General features: G+C 36.4%; 1 protein-coding gene across 1 annotated transcript in view; it reads left to right on the forward strand.

Moving 5' to 3' along the window:
* Nucleotides 1–20,328, forward strand: part of DNAH8 (dynein axonemal heavy chain 8) — a 167,268-nt gene that overhangs the window by 78,401 nt on the left and 68,539 nt on the right. Inside the window, exons 41-51 of the mRNA XM_054162298.1 lie at nt 249–473; nt 1,544–1,716; nt 3,340–3,518; nt 5,806–5,993; nt 8,262–8,348; nt 8,445–8,552; nt 9,725–9,859; nt 10,597–10,758; nt 15,543–15,789; nt 17,129–17,370; nt 17,450–17,590. Of these exons, the coding sequence (XP_054018273.1) occupies nt 249–473; nt 1,544–1,716; nt 3,340–3,518; nt 5,806–5,993; nt 8,262–8,348; nt 8,445–8,552; nt 9,725–9,859; nt 10,597–10,758; nt 15,543–15,789; nt 17,129–17,370; nt 17,450–17,590 (1,887 nt within the window). The remainder of the gene's footprint in view (nt 1–248; nt 474–1,543; nt 1,717–3,339; nt 3,519–5,805; nt 5,994–8,261; nt 8,349–8,444; nt 8,553–9,724; nt 9,860–10,596; nt 10,759–15,542; nt 15,790–17,128; nt 17,371–17,449; nt 17,591–20,328) is intronic.

Genomic DNA, 20,328 nt, shown 5'->3' on the forward strand with positions numbered 1-20,328 from the left:
GTGACAAATTTTCATGAAAACTTTAACATGTTTATTTCTATATTTTCCAGTACCACAACGGAGTCAATTAACTCAGACACAGTATCCTGGTGAGACAGCATCATGTTGCATACAGTGATAATTTAGGATTCTCTATACCATAATTTATTGTTGCTATTACACACTTTTGAGCCTTTTGTAATAAGGCTAGTGGTCAACAAGTGATTCTTTTGTGTTTTGTTTTGTTTTTTTCACATAAAAAATTGTAGGTTGGATTACTGGGAATTCAAATGTTGTGGACACATGATTCAGAAGAAGCTCTACAGAATGCTAGAGAGGACAGAAAAATCATGCAAGTAACCAACGGGAGGTTTCTGGATATTTTGAATACATTGATTAGCCAGACCACACATGATCTTTCAAAGCTTGACAGAGTGAAATATGAAACACTTATTACCATTCATGTGCATCAGCGTGATATTTTTGATGATTTGGTAAAGTATAGATTATTATTTCAGACAATCAAATATATTTTCTGCCATAATAAGTTTTCTTACATGTAGTAGCTACAGTTATGTGTTTGTAAAACAGAGGTGTCCATAATCTCACTGTAGTAAAAATAATACATTAGACTAGAATAAAATCCATCAGTTCTGTCATCTAAATATTTGCTCCACATTTTTAGACTTTTCTTAGAATACTTCAATTTTTCACTTTCCTACAGAATTGTTTTGCCAGGAAATCCCCCTTATATTAAGTCCTTTATTTGGAAAAATATTGGACTACTCATTCTTGCATAACTAAAAAATTCAGTGTGCTGAGGGTGCTGTAGCTTTATCATTACAGACAACGTTCTCATGGCTTATAACAGAACCTCAGCAGCTGACACTAGGCTACACTTCAGCTTCACTCATTAAGAGTTATGGCAATGCCACCAGCATCTCCTTAGTTTCTTCTTTCTGTTTCCCCTACTCTTATTTAAGAGAGCAGCCTAACAGGGTTCTCTTTCTGGTTCTTAAGGATAATACATACATGACAAACAAGATCCTTACTAAAATCAAAAGGCAATATCAATCCTATCCTTGAACCTTTTTCAACTGTGACGAATTGTTTGCTTTTTTTTATTCTTTTAGTAATGCCATCCCTCAACACTACATCTCTCACTTATTTTTGCTGCCCTTGACACAAACTCAATAGATTCTGTACAATTTACTTTCCATGCTTCAGTCAGGTCTTTCCTTCATCATGCCCTTTGTTCCAGTGTGTTTGGTGGGTTTAGCAGCGTGTTTGCTAATTTCACATGGAGGGTGAGCTGCATTACCACGGTAATTTGAAGTTTGATTAACAGAGATGTTGTGATGATCTGGATAAACAATTGGGACATGTTTTACTGTCAGTTTAGCATACATATGTGATGCTTGCATATATTTCAGTTTACTTATATAGGAACTTCCACCTGAGAAAACACTCATTCCCACTCAAATAAGTATTTTATAGCAGTTATCAAAGACAATAAACGTGGATGTGTAGTTATAACATATACATTTATTTACTTCCTTTTAAGGTAAAAATGAACATCAAATCTCCAACTGATTTTGAATGGTTAAAGCAGTCTAGATTCTACTTTAAAGAGGATTTCGACAAAGTCTTTGTATCCATTACGGATGTTGATTTCATTTATCAGAATGAATTTCTGGGTTGCACCGATCGTCTTGTTATAACACCTCTTACAGACAGGTTAGAAGAATAATTATACATAATGAATACTTTTAATGTAAGGAGAGTTTATTTAATTTGTATCTTCAAAGAGATGCATTCTGAATTAAGTCCTGTGCGGGCCAAGTCATTCATGAAAATCTTCTTATACAGTTGCTTAGTCGTGCTCTTTTAGAAAAGATAAGACAGTCTCATTAATTTGTATACTTAGTAAATCCTAGAGAAGTTTTATCACTGCTGGGTCTTAAAAAAAAAAAAAAACCAACAAAAACCCAAAAGGTAATAGAAAGTAATTGCTTTAAGCCAATATAGTTGTGTATAGTTTAGCAGTATTTCTATACACCCCCCCAAAAAACCCCAAACCATTAAATGTTTCAAATTCTGTAATAAGATTTATTGGTGGGGCTTTTTTGGCTACCAATATCTTTGGAAAGCCTAAGATGGCCAGTTATTGTCTGTTGTAGTAGGAAACACTCTTGATTTATCCATGAGAATCCAGATGTTGACAAAATCCCAGCTGTATGCACTCACCTGCTGTTCATATGTAGCCAGGCAAGAAAATGACTGTTAATTTTGTTTCAAATGTGGCACAACAATGAAACTGTTTTCTTTTTTCCTCTTGGGAATTTCTTGGCTTGTTTTCTTGCCAAAATTCTTCATTTATTCCATTCTTGAGATGCCAGTTTTGACCAAATATCAAAGTATAAAGCCAAAAGACACTTCACTTGCAAAAAGATGCCCTCATGACCCAAAAGCAGCTTGAAGCCCACAATAATTTACCTTGCTACCTACGTAGACTTTATGTCTGTACAGCTTTTTGAATATTTCTCACAAGAGATAGGACTGCTACTGTAACAATATGAAAAGTTCAGTACATTTCTGTAGTGAGCTGTACTGACCTCAACAATCAAGTATTTCTCATGCAAAATATTAAGTTAAACCACACAATTTGCCTTGAACTATACAGATATATAAAAGTAAAATCATTAAGTCACTTTAAAGTTTCCTATTGGTTAGAAAACATCAAGGTCCCTGCAGTTCAGGTTTGCCACAATATATTGTAGTGTATCAAGCTAACCTGTATGAAGTAGTTATCAAACTGTTCATTATGTATATTATAATTCACAGTATTTTGTGTTGATTTGACATTGAAGATACCACTTAATTTGTACAGGAAATTTCTAATATAATTATTTTAGTGGTGCCATTCCATACCTTATTATGAATGAAGATCATAACTAAAATCATAACTCACATATAACTAAAATAGTACCCTATGACTTAAAGAAGAGTATAAAGCTTATAGGCTTTTTTTCCTTAGAACTGTAGAAGTTGTTTACCCATAATTATGGAAGAGGCCACATATCCTTATTTTTTCACACTTGAAGATTTAGACAAAGGTAGCCTAATCTGATGAAATATGTACTGGTTAATAATAATAATAAGCTGTATTTTGTGACTCTTACTGTTCTGAACTTCCTGTACTCATGGAAATTAATGGATCTGCTATATGAAGAAGTAATGTTTTGACATAAGAGCTGTAGTATTTACCATATAAGTAACTGTTTTTAATATATATATACACACACACATATGCATATATCTCATATAATCTAATAAATGAATATTAATTAATGTTTATAGGTGCTATATAACTTTAGCACAGGCTTTGGGAATGAATATGGGAGGAGCTCCAGCAGGACCAGCTGGAACTGGTAAAACAGAAACAACAAAGGACATGGGAAAGGCTCTGGGAAAATACGTAGTCGTCTTTAACTGCTCTGATCAAATGGACTTCAGAGGTTTGGGTAGAATTTTCAAAGGTAAGACTTCTTTGTGCAGCATAGAAGAGACCTTCATAGGTCACTTAGCAAGTGCATTTAGAAGTTGCTTTGGACCTTGTTCATGTTGGGCTTTGAGTATCCAGAGATGGATGTTCCACAACACCTCTGGGTCCCTATTTAAGTGTTTGACCATCCTCATGATAACACTTTTTTAAATACTTCTGTTCATTTGGAATTTCCCACATTAAAGCCTGTGCCCATTGTCTCCACTTTTTCCACAGCACCTCTGAGAAAAGCCTGGCTCAAATTTCTCAGTGCTTCATATTAGCTAGTTATGAACAGCTCTTTTAAGGCTCTACAGATTTTGTTCTTTTAAGCCTTTCCCTCTCTTTCATATTCTCCAGCCACTGACCATGGTGGCCTGTTGGACCTGTGTACTGTTGTCTCACCTGCACTGGTAATCCCCAGACTGAACACAGTAGAGACTGTTGTCTCAAAAGTGCAAAGAAGAGGCAAACAATAATTTTCCTCAGCCTGCTGCCCAATATGGACCTGCCTGCCTTTGCTACAAGGGCATCATTCTGATTCATGCTCAATTAGCTATTAAGCAGGACTCTGGGTCATTTTCTGCAAAACTGTTTTCTGGCCAGTCAGCACTGAGTTCTTCTGTTCCACACAAAGGATTTCTGTCAGCTCATTTTTCAAAGTTATTGTGTTTTATGTGTTAAGAAGTACATGACAATATAGTGATTTAGCCTTAAATGCCTAACAGTAATATATCCAGAATGAGCTGAATATATTTTTCACTATTAAATAACTTTCAGTTTACATGAAAGAAAACTGCTGGTACTTTAAATAGCATTTTGAAAAGAATGCTACAACAATTTTTGTCATACTGTTTTGCTGAAGGAACACCAGCTCTCATAGTTGCTACTCAATTTGTGCTACTTTGCCAAAGTCAAGTTAGGAAACGGTGAGATTACTGATTTATTAAAATGTTAATGTTATTAATAAAGTGCTCCTAGATTTCTCTTTCAATTTAATTTTCTTTCCTGTCATCCTTTTTTTCAATGCCAGTGTACACAAAACATTTTCCAGTGTGGCCAGCAGGAGCAGGGAAGTCATTCTGCCCCTGTACTCGGCACTCGGCCACACCTTGAGTACTGTGTCCAGTTCTGGGCCCCTCAGTTTAGGAAAGATGTTGAGTTGCTGGAAGGTGTCCAGAGAAGGGCAAAAAAGCTGGGGAGGGGTTTGGAGCACAAGGCCTATGAGGAGAGGCTGAGGGAGCTGGGGTTGCTTAGCCCGGAGAAGAGGAGGCTCAGGGGAGACCTTATTGCTGTCTACAACTACCCGAAGGGAGGTTGTAGCCAGGTGGGGCTGCGCCAGGGGAGGTTTAGGCTGGATGTTAGGAAGAAATTCTTCACAGATGGAGTGACTGGGCATTGGAATGGGCTGCCCAGGGAGGTGGTGGAGTCACCATCACTGGAGGTGTTTAGGAAGAGACTTGATGGGGTGCTTGGTGCCATGGTTTAGTTGATTAGATAGTGTTGGATGATAGGTTGGACTCGATGATCTCAAAGGTCTCTTCCCACCTGGTCTGGTCTATTCTATTCTATTCTATTCTATTCTATTCTATTCTATTCTATTCTATTCTATTCTAATTCCATTCCATGAAAAAGTCATAGTTTAGTGTGGATTTTAAATGGTAATCCTTATGTGTAGAGATGTATGCTCTAAGATTATTGTGTTCTGTCTTGTGTGATTCAGAGTTTTATTCAGACCCCTAGTTAGGGCAGAAGTAATTTCAGGCTTTAATTTTAAGCTTTATTATTATAAGTGATAGGCAAAAAGTAATTTAAAAACATTTATAAAGTCTGGAAGACCCAAATTAAAATAAAAAAAAAATGTTGATTGGACTTTGTGTTGTAACAGTTGCAGGTAGTGTTTTGTAGCTCTAAATCACTTTTTTACTTTTCTTTTCTGAACACCACAGCCTTTTGCAAATAATTGAACTGCTGCTTAACAATGAAAGGCTACATTCAGAGAAGGATCTGGACAGAAGATCTTCCAAATACCTCATGATATCAAAAGATTTTTCTGATTTTGATTCGCTTTCAAGCATTTTGTGTACATCAACTAACACTGGTTCTCATTGATATGGAAATATTCAGGTGGATTGTAGGAAAATAGGCCTTGGCCTCAAGGCAGTAACTAGAACTACTTACTTTTCCTTCAAACAAACAAATAAAATCTAGTTTAGATATATTAAATATGCATGCAAAAGAAACAAATCCAGATGATAAATTTTTCTATGCCTCTTTTTTAGGTCTTGCACAGTCCGGATCTTGGGGATGCTTCGATGAATTCAACCGAATTGAGTTGCCTGTCTTGTCAGTAGCAGCACAACAAATCTCTATTATTTTAACAGCAAGAAAAGAGAGAAAAAAACAGTTTGTTTTTTCTGATGGAGACTGTGTAGACTTAAATCCCGAATTTGGAATTTTCCTGACAATGGTAAATGTAGTAATAATTCCAGAGAAGTGAGAGATTATACTATGTACAAATGCAATTCTGTGGACTAAGAGTTTGGCCAAGTTTCCAGACTCATCCATACTTATTGGGAATATTGAAACACTAATACACTAATACTAACTTAGCTTTAAATGCTGTATCATATTAGTGAGACAGATACGATAGGAAAAGAAGAGAAAAATTACTTAGAACAGGAAATACTGGAAAGGGCATAGACCTTGTCTGATGGGTACTGTACATGGATGGATTTACTTTCAACCCGAGTTAAAGAAGATAGGTCTCATAATTCTAGAATAAGCCACACTCCTCTTAATGTGATAACAACAGGTCTTTTCAAAACCTGTGCAAAACCTCATCAGATCCCTTCATTTGTTGATACAGGATGTATTTAGTCTAGTAAATACAATACTGGATGTCCACCTTTGGCCTTCTGTGGCAAAGGGGCCCATTCTGATCTATGTGTCACTCTGGAGTCAGTGCAGGCATCATGACAGAACTGTACTTCTTATACCATGAAGGTTTTATGGGTGGTGTTTGAGATGCATTGTTCCCTTTCTTATAGTGACTACTTGTAAAAAAGGTTTACAGAATATATAGATCAAAGTAAGGTCCCACACCAGAATGCATAATATGCGCAACAAAGATATGTGAGGTAGTATATATAATTTTACATGCTACCAACCGTTTCCCAAAGGAGAAACACAAACTCCTGAATTTAGTGTATTAAATTTGAGAGTATGCTATCTTGTTGCCATAGGAATCCTGATGCGTCATAGCACTCATTCCTGTAATCTCATAGGCAGGGGATTTTATAGCGTCAAGGCATACATTGGAATGTATAATGCCAAGGCAGAGAGCAATCCAAGATGTCTAGGGGAAATTAAAATCCCACATGTTTGAATGCAGGGAAGTGGTTGAATCATTATCCCTGGAGATACTGAAAAGATGCATAGATATGCTGCTAAGGGCCATGGTTTAGCACCAGACTCAATAGATAATGTTTGGATTTGATAATCTTAAAGGTCTTTTCCAACTGAAATTATCCTATGATACTATGATAATAATTGAGGTCATAAATATCTTTTGACTGCCTCTGATTTCTTAAATATCACCTGTCTGATGTCAGTTATGGCTCATGTTTGCAGCAAGTTTCCAGAAACATCCTATTAGTCAAGCTTTCTTGGTTATGAAGATTTTCTTTCATACAATGTTTTGTTGTAAAGTTGTCATGTTCACATTTTGTTAACTGTGTTATTTTTGCTGTGTGTAGTGGTGTGATACTTTAGCCCACCCGTACCAACAATAAAGCACAGCTAACCCAGTCGGAGAAGCGAGTGACGGCTGTATTTTACAAGCAATAATGAAATGCAAGAAATATATACAAAATATACAATATTTGCAATATCATACAAGAATTTACAGGAAAGACCACAAACACAGAAATCCCCCTCACAGGAGGATCCCACTTTGAGTTCCCCCCTGAATCTCTTTCCCTCCTTCCCTTTCCGCTCAAGTTAATTAGACAAAAAAGGAGAAAGAGAGAGAAAAGGATATTAAGGGAAATTTGTTAGCTCAAAGCAGTTGTTAAGAAGTTAGTTTTCTTATCAGTTTCAGTCCAGGGTCAGCTGCATGCGCTCTGGCCAAGAAATGAAAAGTCAGACAGACTGAAGCTGGAGTGAGTGAGAGACAACAATGTGAGAGAGATTTGCTATGGTGCATCTCACATCTGACCAATGTAATTTGTTTAGAATTAATCTTTGTTTTCCTTTTTACACCCAAACATTCAGCTAGAGAATTCTGCAACTGTCTTTTCTTAAAGGCACACCCTAAAATGTCACAGCTGTGTTGTTACAAAATACTATCGGTGTATTCTTGAGCCATTACAATTTCGTATATAATTCTTGCTTCAGCAGATAATCATTCACAAACTATCAAACATTCAGTGAGATTTTATACTTTATGACTTGCCTTTTAGACACAAGACATAGAGAAGGGCTTTCTAGTATCTCTTCACTGTAGACTGCTTGTGATCTGTTTTAAAAAATATTTTGCAAAACCTTTTTCTGCAAAGTGGTAATGAAAGTTTATTTGCATCAGGAATACGGTGGAAGAAATCAACCTGCTTGATTGTATTCAGATTGATGATTTGGTATGGTAATGAAATTCAGTTATTACTTTGGCAATTTTGCATAGGTTATTAAATTCATAGCTGTGGTTGTAAATAATAATGCACTTTGTTTCCTTATATAGAATCCTGGATATGCTGGACGTCAAGAACTACCAGAAAATCTCAAAATTCAGTTTAGATCTGTGGCAATGATGGTTCCAGATAGACAGGTACAACTACTGACTGAACTGAAAGAACAAAGATGTATCTTACTTTGCTTACCTAGCTTCAGAAAAACTAATGGCACTTCTAAAAATGTATTCCAGATAATTATAAGAGTTAAGCTTGCAAGTTACGGATTTATTGATAATGTGATGTTGTCTCAGAAATTCTTTGTTCTGTATAAACTCTGTGAGGAGCAGCTCACTAAGCAGGTATTGTTACGTATTCCTTTCCTCTACAGATTTAAAGCCCCTTAGGTTTTGGGTTGTGCAGGTTGTCTTAGAAGCATTGTTTTTATGCTTTTTACAAAACATAGAATTAGCTTAAGTGTACTGAGAACAAATATATCTATAAACCTTTTGAAAAAAATGACCACGTTAGTTCATGTACATTTGCTCACGTATGAACTTTTGTATGCTACAAAATGATAGTTTGTAGTGGCAAGTGTGTGACATTCCCTACCTAAACTTGGCAGCCAGGTAAAAATTAGCCTGGTGGCATCATTTTTCTGTAAGAATTATCTAGGGCTGGAGAAAAGACGGCTCCGAGGTGACCTAATTGTGGCCTTCCAGTATCTGAAGGGGGCCTACAAGAGGGCTGGGGAAGGACATCTCAGGATCTCAGGTAGTGATAGGACTAGGGGGAATGGAATGAAGCTGGAGGTGGGGAGATTCAGACTGGAAGTGAGGAAGAATTTCTTCACTGTGAGAGTGGTGAAGCCCTGGAATGGGTTGTCCAGGGAGGTGGTTGAGGCCCCATCCCTGGAGGTGTTTAAGCCGAGGCTGGATGAGGCTCTGGGCAGCCTGATCTAGTGTGAGGTGTCCCTGCCCATGGCAGGGGGGTTGGAACTAGGTGATCCTTGTGGTCCCTTCCAACCCTGACTGATTCTATGATGCCAGCTTATTTATTTTTTTTTAATTTCAGTTATTCCCCTGACTGATTCTGTGATTCTATAAAGTAGTTGGAAATTGGAACCCACAGGAGGAACATTTCAGTTTTAATTTAGCTGTCCTTCTCCCTGTAGTACCACCTCGAGCTGAAGTCTTGCCTTTAAGGTGCCACAGTTAGAAAGATTGAGTCTGGAATGAAACCTTTTTTTGGGCCTTCTAGCGCAAAGCTACAAAATAATTGCTATATGGCATTAGAAATGGTGAAGTCAATCAAATTTAATTTAGAAAATAAAAACCTTATAAGCTTCCTATCTTTCTTCAAAATAAACTTACTATGCTTCATTTATTTTTAATAGAATAATTCCTAAGCAACAGCAATGATTCCTGTTTTAGCTACCTCTCCTAGGCAGGGCAGCTACACCATAGAATGTGTAAGTACAGTTAGACAGCTAGAGAACTTGTTACTGATCCATAAGCCTTTTTACACTGTGTAGGTCCATTATGACTTTGGTCTGAGGAATATCCTTTCAGTACTGAGGACTCTTGGAACTCAAAAGAGAGCCAGGCCGAATGAAAGTGAATTAAGTATTGTCATGAGAGGGCTAAGAGACATGAATCTTTCAAAGCTGGTAAGAATCTAATGTAATATTTTAACACCAAGAGTGCTTGAGGCAAGTCTGTTGAATAGAATAGAATAGAATAGAATAGAATAGAATAGAATAGAATAGAATAGAATAGAATAGAATAGAATAGAATAAACCAGGTTGGAAGAGACCTTCAAGATCATTGTGTCCAACCCAAAATATTTTATAGGGTTTTGTAGAAGATTAGAGAAATATTTCAAACATCCTTTTCTTTTAAAAATAAAACATGATTATCCTCATGTTATAATTAAACAGCAATGGGAGTTTATTAGACTTTTAAACACTGTTGAGGGTGCAGAAGTTCAAATAGGTTAATAGTGGCTTAATTGTGAATATGACATTTTATGTACTGAATTGTGTACAGACTGTTTACTGTACTGTAAGTGAACTGAATAATTCAAGTATCCACTAAATTAGACTTTTGAATAATTCCTTTCAGGTAGGATGTTCTTTCCAATGTATGCTGCAAGTGTTTAACAAATAGCAAATAGATTCCTGTGTCTATTCAGTGGGAAATCTCTTCCAGTTCTGAGTTTACTTTTTGCATGGACATTTTCAAAGTGCTATTCTCTGTTGTGAGCTGTCCTGTTGTCTGAATGTGTTTATGAAACTAAGCACCTATACTTCAAAATCTTACTGTTTATATTTTAAAATAGGATTTTCTTTTGGTTTGAGAATATTCTCTCTATAGCCATGATTTAAGCACTTTTTTTTTCTTCCAGATTGATGAAGATGAGCCTTTGTTTCTTAGTCTTATCAATGATCTCTTTCCGGGATTACAGTTGGACAGCAATACCTATGTTCATCTTCAGACTGCAGTGGCTAATAAGGTTGAAGAGGCCGGATTGATTAACCATCCACCATGGAATCTTAAGCTTGTTCAGGTAAAAGCTTTCCCAAACTGTTTTTAACAAATAGAAGCCAGAATAGCATGCTGGTAGTTAAACCACTGTCTCATTCAAGGACCTGCACTTCTGATTTGGGAAAACAGGAAGGTTGTGTGTACCTGAAGGGAAGTTGTAGCCAGGTGGAGTTGTCCTCTTCTCCCGGGGAACCAGCACCAGAACAAGAGGACACAGTCTCAATCTGTGCCAGGGGAGGTTTAGGCTGGCTGTTTGGAAGAAGTTCTTCACTGAGAGAGTCGTTCACCATTGGAATGTGCTGCCCAGGGAGGTGGTGGAGTCACCATCACTGGAGGTGTTTAGAAAAAGACTTGATGGGGTGCTTGGAGCCATGGTTTAGTTGGTTTAGTTGATTAGATAGTGTTGGATGATAGGTTGGACTCTATGATCTCAAAGGTCGCTTCCAACCTGGTTAATTTCTATTCTATTCTATTCTATTCTATTCTATTCTATTCTATTCTATTCTATTCTATTCTATTCTATTCTATTCTATTCTATTCTATTCTATTCTATTCTATTCTACACTAAGGAAGACCAATCCAAGGGATTTATGTTTTTATTTCTTTAAATTATCCAGAAGAAGGAAAAACCCCAGCCTATTAACCCAGCCTTTCCCACATATGATAGTGCATCTGTTACCTGAATGATGCAACAAGGCACCTGCATGGGTCTCTGATGTGAATTTGTTAGACTAGAGACAGTAGGTCATAAGAAGCATTAGGAGGCATTTTGAAGGACAAAGCAGTAAATAGAGTGAAAATAAACACAGACAGGGAGCAACTCCTGCTAAGTTAGAGAAGCTTAAACACCTTCATAAGGGTGAAGAAATGTTTAAGAGGTCGGAATTTCTGACTTAAATATGTTTCTGTAATGAAGAAGAGTCTTCATGGTGAGTTTGAGAAGACATTTGTAGGCAAAGATTTTACTCATGAGTATGGAGAATTTGCACACTTGCTTGGGTAATCATCCAGCTTGCCTATACTGAGTTGAAAAAGTGAAAGTATGAGAATGTACAGAACATATGTGTTTTAGCATAGAATATGACAAACTTGTGGAACTTAGAACAAGCATGCAGGTCACCATGCATGTGGGTACAGTCAAATGAAAGAATCAAAAATAGTCTCAGTATCATACAAAGGAAATTGTTTCTTTGATGTATGTGTGATTGAAAAATTAAAGCTCTAAAGAGATTTAGAGGTTTTGTAGACTACAAAGGATACAAAAAACCACAGATATTGTCAATTTGTCTATCTAGTGTTCAAAATTCTCATCCTTCTGAAGTGCATTAGCCACCTAAGACTGTGGAAAGACCACACCTAAGTGAAATACATGTCTGTCTGATATTTGTGTACAAGAGTTTCAGTAACAATGAGAGATGGTGTAGCAAAAAGTTATTAAAAACAATGTTATTTGCCTAAAATAAAGTTGCTTAGTTTTGACCTGACAAACACTTGATTCTTGGCACTTGAGGAATGGAGAAATAAACCACATGCACTGGCAGACTGCCAGGACTGTAGTATATTTTCTTTACCTTGCCTTGTGAGCTCCATAGACCTGAAGCATGTTCTGATTGAAAAGAGATAAAACTTAACATGTTGCAAGAAATTATCTTGACTTCAACATATTTTTACATTATTGTTAGTGAACTAATGATTTAATAACTAAACTGTGATTTTGGATTATGGGTTTAGTGTGGAATAATCTTTATGATGTGGTGATTAATGAATATGTCTTTATTATGAAGGAAAAAAAGGTGATTAAATGTTTTTTGGATCTGTACTACAGCATAACATTTAAATGGCTAACAGCTGTATTTCTGACAAGTAGTCATGTTGGAAACTGAATGTATTACTAAAGACAGTTAACTCTTTTTCTGATAATCTTTATGCCAAGACACTCCCCTATCCACATTAGAATAGAATAGACACCCCATCCAGTCTCTTCTTAAACACCTCCAGTGATGGTGACTCCACCACCTCCCTGGGCAGCACATTCCAATGGCCAATCACTCTTTCTGGGAAGAACTTCTTCCTAACATCCAGCCTAAACCTCCCCTGGTGCAGCTTGAGACTGTGTCCTCTTGTTCTGGTGCTGGTTGCCTGGGAGAAGAGACCAACCCCCTCCTGGCTACAACCTCCCTTCAGGTAGCTGTAGACAGCAATAAGCCTGAGCCTCCTCTTCTCCAGGCTAAGCAATCCCAGCTCCCTCAGCCTCTCCTCATAGGGCTTGTGCTCCAAACCCCTCCCCAGCTTTGTTGCCCTTCTCTGGACATGTTCCAGCAACTCAACATCTTTCCTAAACTGAGGGGCCCAGAACTGGACACAGGACTCAAGGTGCAGCCTAACCAAATGCAACTCAAGAAATAAATAATTAGACAGTCACTAATTACAAATTGATAAGCTAGAAAGGTAACTAAAGCATTGCTGCTCTTTAGTTTAAGGTTTTTCCAAACTCTGGTAATAAGCACAAGGGTCAGACTGCTTCTAGAAACAAATAGTCTAGTAGCACAACTGACACCTCAGAATGTTTTACCCTGTGGAGATGTGCTTGGATCTTCTTGAAACATAAGCTTAGAATAGAGTCTTTCTGAAATTACAAGCCTTGAAGTACTAGGCTTGTTCATTGGTTATACAGTTTTAAATTATAAACTACATAACTGGTTTTTAAAAAGTATCTTAAAGGAAACTAGATTTAAACCAAAATAGGCAGTTTGACCATTGTGCCTATTATCAGATTTCTGAAAAATTTTCAAAGTTGTCTAGCTTAAATCTAAATCTATGTGTATTTTGTTGTATGGGAGCAAGAAGCACAATGCATTACAATATTCTAGTGTAATGTACAGTGTACAAAGGGTAACATCCTGCTTTATGTTACCTTGCAGCAACTAATATACCATGTCTCTGACATCAAATCAGAGGTATATTTATGGCTCTGTTCACACTCCACCTAATTTACAGAAGGTTTTGCTCTGTACTCTGCATGCTGGATCTATATTGTCCTTCACATGACTTCACACTGATGACCAGCAGATTTTTTGCATGTGAGAAAACACTTTTTGGCCATCCTTCTTGAAGTCATGTTCATTAAGCCATTTAACTCATGGCTTACTATTTCTGGTTGCTAAACTGGTCATATGAAGATTGCTTGCGCCTTAAATTCAGTCTTCCACTGGGAATAAGAAGTTTGAAATTGTCAAGTTGCTGGTGAACTTGATTGTGGTTTTGATTTGTAGTGCCTGTAGATCTTGCTCCTGGGCCTTTATTCAGCTTGCAAAGGAAGCAGCTATATATGCTTCTCCTTATGAAGTCCTGTCATCTGTGAGGACTACCCCTTTGGTCGGTCCTTTTGTAGGCAGACCCAGCCACTTCCATAGCAAGCCTAAAGCTACTACTAAAAGAAAAATAGAAAAATCAATGAAGAATTTTCCTGAACCTAAATCCATCCACAGCCCTGAAGGAAGCACGGTCCCTATGTTTGTTTCATATGCTCACATGTTTTAGCACTGTAGTGACTAGTCATCTTCTGCAACATTAATGTTTTGATGCTATTCATTTTTCCTTTTCACTAATACAGAAAATTACTTTTAAAACATTAATTTATTTATTTTTAGTGATTTTGAAAAGTTTAGGCAAGTTTTGGTTCCATAAACTGTTTTATAGTAAACTTAGAAGAGTAGGATGTGAAGGTATGTACTATTCCACAAAACACTAAAAATCAGCAAACACATGCTGATTTTATTTTATTTTATTGTGCCTTTTTGTTGTAAAGAGACAAGAATGGAATGGAATGGAGTGGAATGGAATGGAATATAATGGAATGGAATGGAGTGGAATGGAATGGAATAGGATAGGATAGGATAGGATAGGATAGGATAGGATAGGATAGGATAGGATAGGATAGGATAGGATAGACCAGACCAGACCAGACCAGGCTGGAAGAGCCCTTTGAGATCACCAAGTCCAACCTATCATCCAACACTGTGGTCGTTTGAGGCTGTGCCTTTAAGAACAAACACTGCTGGAACACACTGGCTAATGTTTTCGGTACTAGAACCAAAACATTCTGATATTCTAAACGAATTTCATTGGTTGATAAACAAAAATGCAGCTTTAGATTGTGAAGCAGTTGGAAATTTTTTTTTCCTCAGTTCAGTTCGGTTTGGGAGTTGGGGGGAGTTGGAGGTTTCAGCCTGTTCTCCCTGCCTGCTTCTTCTGCGAACTGCTGGAGTTGGCCTTCAGATAAGCAAAAACTAATCCTGCATGGGCTTTTGAAGCTTATTAACTACTCTTTTCCTTAGTAACTTGCCTTTCTCTCTCTCTAACCCCTTTTTGGGGAAAAAGGGAGGTAGGAGGGGGAGAGAGGGAGTTCCAAGGAGGGGATCCCTCCCTCAGGGAGGGATTTTTGTTGTGTTATTTCTCTTTGCTGTGTATTTCTGTGTATATATTGTAAATACCTGTATATATTGTGTTATATATAACCTGCTTTCCATATATGCTTGTAAATATATAGCTTGCTCTTCGACTGAGTTAGCTGTGGTTTCTTACTCTGTGGAGGAGGGAGAGCTAAGCCCTCTCTCAACCTACCACAAACACTATCTAATCAACTAAACCGTGGCAACAAGTGCCCCATCCACTCTCTTCCTAAACACCCTGAGCTTGTAATTTGGATGTCTAATACATTTGTGATCACATGTATTAAATACAAACCAAAATCTTTGCAAAGCATGTATTTCTTAAAACACTTTGATTTTTTTTTTTTGCTGACAGTTGTATGAAACCTCTCTAGTACGTCATGGGTTGATGATACTTGGACCTAGTGGATCTGGAAAAACAATGGTCATAAATGTGTTAATGAGAGCACTGACTGAATGTGGTGAGCCTCACAAAGAAATGCGTATGAACCCCAAAGCTATAACTGCTCCCCAAATGTTTGGAAAACTAGATTCTGCAACTAACGATTGGACAGATGGTATCTTTTCTACACTGTGGAGGAAAACACTGAAAGCTAAAAAGGGTAAGTAAGTACTCTGTGTTGTAACATAAAAATACCTCTTGACTGATATGCTGACAAAGCATCTTGAATTTGAAAACGTGAAGAAACCTGTTGCGAGAAACTACAGAAAACATAGATGAGGTTACAGGTTATTTCTTGAGAGAGGGCAACTGTTTAACAATTCTATTTCAGTAGTATATCTAAATTTTAAAAAGGTATTAATTTCCTTGCTACTTCAGTTCTACAATGCAGATGTGTTCTTTTGGAAGCTGGCAAATTATAATTTATATTTATTCATTGCACTAGCTTTAAGGGAATGTTTTTCTCCATAGTTTTTCATCTGTGCATTACCCATGTGCATATTTTGGTATTTTAGAACTGGAATACTGAAATTCCTTTTCAGAGTAGTTAACTGATCTTGGAAAAAATACAGAATATATATATTAAACAAATTATATTCTTCTGGGGAACCTTGTTAGAAGGAGACTCTTTTAAAAATGAAGTTGAATTTTACACATTGGAGGTGTCTATATTTTCTCTATTGAAAATTTCCTGCTTTCAGAAGGAAACCAGAATGTTAAAATTCAGTTGCCAAAATGTAGCACTTTCATTTGTATTTATGTTACAAAATAAAAGAAAAACAACTAGGGTTTCAGAATTCATGCATGATTATAGTTTTTATTAACTTAAATGAGGTCTATCAATGTTCAATGCCTTTTGCTTAGCTGTCCAAAGAACCCTTAGTTTAGCTATAAAATGCTGAATTCCCCATCCCTCATGTTCTGCTCAGGGTGGGGTGGAAGAGAGAGGAAGGAGGAAGAGTTAGACTCATTTGAGAAGGAACATGTTCCGGAGAAAGAGAAAGGGAGTGGGGGAAAGGTGGCTTAGGGTTTTTGTTTCTTATGATCAAAGTCTATGTTAATTTGCAATAAAATAATTTTCCCTAAGTCAAGTCTGTTTTGCATGTGATAGTAGCTGATAAATGTCCTCCTTGTCCTTACCTCACCCTACAAGCATTTTTACCATGTTTTCTCCTTCTGTACTGTTGAGGAGGAGGAGAGAGAGAGTGGCATGGTGTCTTGTCTGAGAGCCCATCTGTCTGAGAGCCAGTCTGTCTGAGAGCAATCTCATCACAGATGTTCAACATCATAAAGATATACTTGCAACCTCATTTGCTACTAATTGTTTCAGAAATAGATCTTTAAGTATGCAGTTTATATAGTAATGACCATCCATGGACATGGTAGAAATTACAAACAAAATACTTTTTTATACAATATTTAAGTTCTAGACCATGTTTTGCAAAAATATTTTCTTGCTCTTTCAGCATGGTGATATTCTCTTTTGTTTGCTTTTCCAGGTGAAAATGTGTTTCTGGTTTTAGACGGTCCTGTAGATGCAATCTGGATTGAGAATCTAAATTCAGTTTTAGATGATAACAAGACACTCACTCTGGCAAATGGTGATCGAATTCCCATGTCTCCTACATGTAAACTGTTATTTGAGGTCCACAACATTGAGAATGCCTCTCCAGCAACAGTTTCTCGAATGGGTATGGTCTACATCAGTTCATCTGCCCTCAGTTGGAGACCAATATTGCAAGTAAGATTCTCATTACTGTCTATTCCTAAATTTACCTTGTTGTACATTTTATACATAAAAATACTGTGAATGATTTCAGGCATGGCTGAAGAGGCGTTCTTCTCAGGAAGCTGAACTTTTACAAAGTTTGTATGATAGAATCTTTGAACCAGCATATACATATATGAAACTAAATCTCAACCCAAAAATGGAGCTTCTGGAATGTAACTACATTATGCAGGTAAAACAGATGCTATGTGGGTCTGTATGAATTGAGTGACTACACTAAACATGCAGAAATAGAAAGGAAAACCTTTGAAAGCAAAACAATTCATTTGAAAATACTGTTTTCTCACAAAGAAAACCTCAAACTTAATATTTGTTTCTTAGGCAATATAAGAGGAACTGATAGAGATGTGCAAAAGGAAATTTTACTTCTCACATCATACATAGGCTAGTCTTCTATTGAGTGTGTTTTGTAAGATTCAGTCAGTTTTCAGAAGCATGTGCTTAATAAATTCATGGTTTCATTTTAGTTCTTTTAATACCAACCAAGTTGTGATGTCAGTATAACCCTAGTGGCCGTGTCAAAAGAGGGAGTGAAGAATAATCCTAATTAACTTTTTATTTCCAGATATAATAGCTGTTATTCTGTCAGTCAGCTCTTCCAAGGTCAATATAATAATTTCTGTCTGTCCTTTCCTATCAGTTGGACTTCTACCTTGAGTGGAGTCCAAACTTTATCAGTGATTTATTAATAATAAAATTATGTGTTTGTCAGTCCTGTACTGCTTGGTTCCACCTGATTTGAGTCTGTCATCTGCAGTCTGTCTCCGGATTTTCCATTTGTCTGTGGAATCTCAGTTTTATATTGATACTCTCATGTCAGTAGTGCCTTTGAATATGAGAGCAGGCAAAACAATATATTTTGATGACACTTCAGTTTAATATTAAACTAGTAAATTTGCACTCAATATCTCTCTACTCTAGGGATTTAGCTTCAGGTTTTCAACAGTCTTTTGCTGCAAATATTAATTTGGCTGTTAATGTGGCTATTAAGCCACATCAAATGCTGCAAAAATTAACTGTACTGTATCAAATAGAATTGGGATATCTATAGAATCTATGTGTAAAAGCACTGTACCTTATCAGTTTCCTAACTGGTTGTTCTGTCTTATGTCTCTTCATTAATTGTGGGATTCAGAACATGTTGCTGTGTTAAAAATTTATAGCCATCTCAAACCAGTTATGTCTAACAGATAGCAGAGTAGTATTTTAGTTCTAAAATACAGTTTTGGATGTTCACCCAAACATGCACGTGTACCAAACTGTCTGACATACATTAGCATTCACAATTTAAGCTGGTTTTGTCTACAACAGATTCGTAATCATTTTATATATATATATATATATATATATATATATATATATATATATATATATATATATATATATATATATATATATATATATATAAAGTGGTCTCAGCTTTGTTTTCCTCCTTGTAATTTCCACTGATTTTCTAACTGTTTACCAGCCCACCTCATTAGGGAAACAAATATAATTTACCTTTGGACATTCAACACGTTTTTTGTTAAGAGTTATGCTACCTTAAAAGCCTATTGGAAGAGTCAGTAAACTTGTAGCTGAAGGAGATTGGATTGATATGGCCTGTCTAAAGGAACAAAGGTGTTCAATAAAGTTCTTTACCACTGATTTACACAGAAACTATGCAGTTGCAGCAGAAGATAGGAGGTTCATATCTAGATAAATAAGTGATTAGAAGATACAAAAGAAGATCCAAACTGTGTGATAAGAGTTTCAGTTCTTAGGAAGAACAGAGGTTGCCACTGGTCCTAAGGTAGCTTTGCTGGGACCAATGTTGCTCAAAAGGTTCACGAACAGTTTGGAAAAGTTGTAGGCAAAGAAGTTTACTGATCATACTAAATTATTTAGGGTAATAAGGACAAAACAATTAACTGTGAAGAACTCTAGGCAGACTTTATGAGACTGAATAAGTAGGTAATAAAACAACAAATGAAATTCACCGAAGATAAGCATGAAGGGTTTCACAAAGGGAAAAAAAACACCTTTCAATGCAATGAGTAGCAGGCCTATCTTGCTTAGGAGTATTATAGACAATAAAGCTTTATGTAGATTCAAGACCAGTCAATATTTTCAGGGTGGAAATTCCATTTAGAATTGCTAAACTTAGAAAGTGTATTTAATTCAGAAAACCCCAGGCTGAAGAGAGTACCAATAGGAAGTACCACACCCAGTACCACCAGAAGCCAAGATAGTTTATTCTTTGGTTTTACTCTTCTCTACTGTCCCCTTTTGGTTGCTATTGTAGATGAAATGCTAGCCAAAATGAAATTTTAATCTGATTTGTTACAAATGTCTGTGAGGTTTTTATAGGCCAGCTTTATTTTTCCTTTCTTTAAAGCCTTGTTACAGAATATTACTGAGATCCAGAACATCATGAGCTAATTAAAACTCTGTTTCATTGTTAAAATGAGATATTTTGAAACAATATGCTTGTATACAAAGGGAATATGAGTTATATTATCTCAGACAGTCAAATATCTAGCTTCATGAGCAACATCACAGAATTGTGGATAGCAAGTTACTAGAATCTAGTTCCTTAGAAAGAGACTGAACAATTATAAAATAGGGTATTTTAATATTTTATTTTATTTTTTTAAATACAGAATAGAAGTTAATGTGATAGATGCATCAACTGACCATAACTGAGATAAACACACTGACAGATATTGAAAATTCTTTCACGTGTAAGCATGGAAAGAAATGTTTAGGCCCTACCAACTTTCCCCAATATCCTGCTAGGTATTATAAAACCCCTTAAAAAGCTTTTCTATTACATTAGGTCTTAAATTACATTTATTGTAGGCATAATTTGAAAGGATAGTTGCTGATCAAATTATTAAGTAACTTTGAAATTGTATCCAGTTTTATATG

The sequence above is a fragment of the Dryobates pubescens genome, chromosome 6 (assembly GCF_014839835.1).
Source record: "Dryobates pubescens isolate bDryPub1 chromosome 6, bDryPub1.pri, whole genome shotgun sequence".
In the NCBI taxonomy this organism is placed as follows: domain Eukaryota; kingdom Metazoa; phylum Chordata; class Aves; order Piciformes; family Picidae; genus Dryobates; species Dryobates pubescens.